The sequence below is a fragment of the Polyodon spathula genome, chromosome 20 (genome assembly GCF_017654505.1).
Source record: "Polyodon spathula isolate WHYD16114869_AA chromosome 20, ASM1765450v1, whole genome shotgun sequence".
NCBI lineage: Eukaryota > Metazoa > Chordata > Actinopteri > Acipenseriformes > Polyodontidae > Polyodon > Polyodon spathula.
Genome location: NC_054553.1, coordinates 3,739,886 through 3,744,832, shown reverse-complemented (window position 1 = coordinate 3,744,832; position 4,947 = coordinate 3,739,886). Strand labels below are relative to the sequence as shown.

The 4,947-nt window shown below is 45.2% G+C and overlaps 1 protein-coding gene across 1 annotated transcript; it reads right to left on the bottom strand.

Annotated features, from left to right (window-relative positions):
• Positions 1 to 269: 269 nt before the first annotated feature.
• On the bottom strand, positions 270 to 3,945 carry LOC121295373 (HIV Tat-specific factor 1-like). The gene is made up of 5 exons (XM_041219900.1): positions 3,775 to 3,945; positions 3,056 to 3,254; positions 2,768 to 2,839; positions 1,230 to 1,381; positions 270 to 494 (listed from the first exon to the last, which is right to left on the bottom strand). Exons 1-5 carry the CDS (start codon positions 3,943 to 3,945, stop codon positions 282 to 284), a joined length of 807 nt encoding a protein of 268 aa, XP_041075834.1. The 3' UTR covers positions 270 to 281.
• Between the last annotated feature and the right edge of the window lie 1,002 nt (positions 3,946 to 4,947).

The following is a 4,947-nucleotide window of genomic DNA, read 5'->3' as shown; positions in this document are numbered from 1 at the left end:
GGCAATACTGAGCCTACCTCAAAGTCCTTGGGGTGGAACATGTTCCTGATGATCAGAACCTGCTTGTGCCTCAGCCGAGCCTCGCCGGGCTTCTTCTCTGGCTTCCAGTCCAGTTGCCTGGGAGTGGGGAGAGATGTTAAATGTACTGACACATGCAACACCAACCCCGTTACCGAGACAGAAGAGAAGATTAAACTGTCCAGCTCTTGTGCGGCATCCACTCTTGCTTCTGCTCGAGGATAAAACAAGACCCATTTGCCCTTGTGTTTGTTTACAGTCTCTCACAGTAAAACTGCTTTGTAATGTATTTCAATACCAGCTGTGACGTGGACCACTAAGAACCGGGCTAAGACACCCCAACCCAGAGAGTTCTTCTTCTTCTTGCTGGCGTCGTACTGGCCCTTGAGCTCGAACTGCGCCGCCTCCACGTGCAGCCTGTACCCCCGGATCTCAGACTCATCGATCAGCTTCTCCGCCAGCTCCACCAACTCCTTCTACAGAACAACCAGTGCACAGAGCCAGCAATCACAGGGTTTGCAGAAGTAACAGCGGGGCTGGAAATAACTGCACAGCATGTTGATCCGTTCCAGGTTTTGCTATGTGTTTAATAAGACACCCCCAGCTTGCTACTGATGCACTGTGAGTAATCAAGCTCATATTAAAACCTGGAATGGGTACGGAATGGGAGTCTTATTTCCCATCCCTGAATAAGCAATGCCATTTTTTCCTCTTTTCAGTGCCAATTCATTTTTAAAATAAATTCCTAATTCCTATTCCTTTGAAGGAATTGATATTTTAGAGAATTGTAGAATAATTGCTTATTTCATTTGAAGTCAGTGTATCAGACTCACAGGGACTTCAATTGAAGCAATTTGTTGCCACTGTGAGAAGCTAATTTTTCCAGAATACTGCTAACTGCAATTTTGATCAGTAATGTGCTGGAATTGATTAAAAGGGTAAGGAAATTGGGATTGGGGATTGATTTTAAAAAGGAATTGGAATTGAAAAACAGGAATTGACCCACCTCCCCCAACCACTCCCCCACTCCAGGACTAACTATAAATGAGCTGTCAACACCTCAGGGCACCAAAACTCTGGATCCACCGAAACTCAACATCCCAGGGCTCCCTTCTATGAGAGCTGGGGAGCTAAAGACAGCACGGGCTTGAGCTCGGGGGGGATCTGGAGCTGCAGTCAAGAGCACACACAAGAGCAAGTCGGTTACTGACCTTGAGATAACAACGCAGCCCATCTCCTTTCTGGTTCCCTTGGTTATCCCTGTAGAGCTTCACTTTATAATCTGTGATGGGGTCTCGCATGATAATCCCACACTTGGACATAACTTCCACAGACTCATCAGGGGTGATATCCAGCGGCAAGCCTGATGGAGAAACAGCCAGTCAGAATGAGAAACAGAGAGAGAGAGAGGTGTGCAGAAGAACAGAGAGAGAGAGACAGACAGAGAGAAGTGTGCAGAAGAAGAGAGAGAGAGATGAAGGCCAGAGAGTGACAGACAGACAAGCAGACAGGCAAACAGAATCACTTAGAGAGAATTGTAGACCAAAACACAAAGACAGAGGTGTCAAATCTTCCATTCAGATACATTCAAAAGACTGTTTCTACAGAAAAAAAAGAAATCACTAATCTTAGCGAGTCTACTGTATTGTGTAAGTCACATACTGTAATACAGATAAGACTATGTGGCACTATATACAGTAACAGCTGTTATTAAAGCGACCTGAATTAAGTGGTCATCAGATTGGTTGCCTGATTCATTCTGGTTCCAATGTATCTATCTGTCTAGTCTCGTAGCTCTATGTGGTGCCAGGTTCATTCAGGTTCCAATGTATCTATCTGTCTAGTCTCGTGGCTCTCTGCGGTGCCCGGTTCATTCAGGTTCCAATGTATCTATCTGTCTAGTCTCGTGACTCTCTGTGGTGCCCGGTTCATTCAGGTTCCAATGTATCTATCTGTCTAGTCTCATGACTCTCTGTGGTGCCCGGTTCATTCAGGTTCCAATGTATCTATCTGTCTAGTCTCGTGACTCTCTGTGGTGCCCGGTTCATTCAGGTTCCAATGTATCTATCTGTCTAGTCTCGTGACTCTCTGTGGTGCCCGGTTCATTCAGGTTCCAATGTATCTATCTGTCTAGTCCCGTGACTCCCTGTGGTGCCCGGTTCATTCAGGTTCCAACGTATCTATCTGTCTAGTCCCGTGACTCCCTGTGGTGCCCGGTTCATTCAGGTTCCAATGTATCTATCTGTCTAGTCTCGTGGCTCTCTGTGGTGCCCAGTTCATTCAGGTTCCAATGTATCTATCTGTCTAGTCTCGTGGCTCTCTTTGGTGCCCGGTTCATTCAGGTTCCAATGTATTTATCTGTCTAGTCTCGTGGCTCTCTGTGGTGCCCGGTTCATTCAGGTTCCAATGTATCTATCTGTCTAGTCTCGTGGCTCTCTGTGGTGCCCAGTTCATTCAGGTTCCAATGTATCTATCTGTCTAGTCTCGTGGCTCTCTTTGGTGCCCGGTTCATTCAGGTTCCAATGTATTTATCTGTCTAGTCTCGTGGCTCTCTGTGGTGCCCGGTTCATTCAGGTTCCAATGTATCTATCTGTCTAGTCCCGTGACTCCCTGTGGTGCCCGGTTCATTCAGGTTCCAATGTATCTAGCTATCTAGGCTCCGTGGATACAGTCTGCATTGCTTGCGTTCACAGATCTGACTTGTGTGACGACTGATATTACTGGCAGCGAGGCCAGCGATCCCCCTTACCTGACACATAGACATTTGTGTTTTTCCCTTCGTCCACATCAAACCAACCTGCAAAACAAAAACAAGGAGCAGCTGCTTTTAAAAATCATACACAGTAAAAAAATAACAATAATTAAAAAGCAGCATTCTTGTTATCACTAAAGATTGAAATGAAGAGTATCCTCACAGGATTACTGCAGCTTCATACTCTTTGCTGCATATATACTTATTGCTGTCCAGCACCGGACTGTGGCGAGTGGCGCCTGACTTTACTGTCACTAAGATAAAAAGGAAAGCAGCGCTCCTCACCCAGGTCGCATTTACGCTTCTCTCCTTTCTGTTTGCCCTCTTTAGCCTGTGAAGCCTCAGCGCCACCTGCTGGTGGTTTCTTGGCATCACCACCCTGGGTAGGAGGGGCTGGCTTATCAGCCGAGGCCGATATGCTCTCCGGTTCCTCCGTACTGAAGCCATAGTTGGCGTGGTAAGTTGCCAGAAAGTCTTCTGTTAACTGCAGGGTGAGATTTGAAGCGAGACTGCAAAAGCCTTAAGTACAAAGTGAACATAAGACTCCCACTGCACAGCACTGTGATCCATTCCTGGTTTTGCTATGAGCTCAATAAAACATAGCTGAGCTTGGTCCCTATACATTGGTTCTACTCAAGCACATATTAAAACCTGGAATGGGTGAAACTGCTATGCAACAGGAGTCTATTTCCAGCTCTGAGTCAAGTGAAAATTTGCAAGGGATGACTGTGATGCCCTATACTGGATAGTTCAGTATGATCCCTTAAAATGGACCAAAAATGAGACACAGTAAAGTTACTAACATTATGGGCCAGATAGCTGCAGAAGCCTCCATCTTCCACCTATTATAAAAATCACTCAGTGTATCCCTTTCAACCCCCATTATCTTCCATGAAAAAAAATAATAAAAATAAATTCCTGCATTCTCTATGGTGGTGAAAATGAATTGGATACACCCGCTGGATACTGACAGACCTGTCCAAGAGATCTATTCATATACACACCTTCGGGAACCAAGCCCTCTTTTCGGGGTCCCAGTCATAAACCGTCCAGTCTTCAGGATCCACGTCGGTGTTGGGGTCCTCTCCGCCCCCCTCCTCTCGGCTCCCCCCGTACAGCTGCTGCAATCGCAGCTGCTCGTGGAATTCGTTGTTTCCATCAGATTTGCCGCTCATCTATTCGTACAGCAAACAACACACGTTGTGGAGAAAAAAGGCGTGTTTATTTACAGATTCAACAGGGAGAGCCATTCCCCTTAGTGTCTGCTTGTCTACATGACCCTGTGTAACACTCTCCAAAAAGCGTAGGGGGTGTGGAATCATCTTGATCTCCACCTTGTTCTCCTGACGAAGAGGACGATAACACCTCGCCTGTACGCCTTATTTAATCGCTAGCACCTAACACCTCGCACAATCGTTACTGATCACTTAACAGTGAATATGCCAAATGCTCAGCGAAGACATGCGTGCTGTAAACTGTAACTTCCTTAATGAATATATGATAGCTACTTTAATAAACACAACTCGATGATAAGGGAAACGTCAGAACCTGACAGTAAACTGCACAACATTTTACAAAACAACACCGTACACATACACACAACACCCCAGCTTGCACAGTGAAGAGTTTACTAGTACTAGTGTCTTAATTACCTACGGGTTTGAAAGAAAAACACACGGAAATACTTCTGAGATCGTAGGGAGGAACTTCCTGTGTTGCAGTCTGTAGCCACCACATGGTTACAGAGATTGGCTAGCTAGGTAAATTACAAGGATCATCCTTGGTAAATGACGGGAAAAGGGTAAGAGTGGCAATTTCTAGAAGCTGTTTTTTCTCGTTTATCCAGGCCAGTTTTACATTTAAATAAGCAACATATAATAATGTCGTCATATATTTGTATTTCAGTTAGAAAAAAACTGTCCTGGGTAATTTTTCATGGCTGGCTATGGCCCTGAAAGTGACTCTGTTGTACACCTTAGAGAAAGTTCCCCACCTGCAGATTGAACTTTTAAAAGTTTAAAAGTGATAAATGGCGTTAAATGCAGATCAAAAAAGAAATAAGTTACTGTTTAAAAAAACAAACCATAGCGGTACTTGTGTTGTTAAGAGCTCCGAGGACTCTGATGATAACAACAGAAGCTAAACAAAGAGAGCGAACCCGTCACTGGGACCGCTCA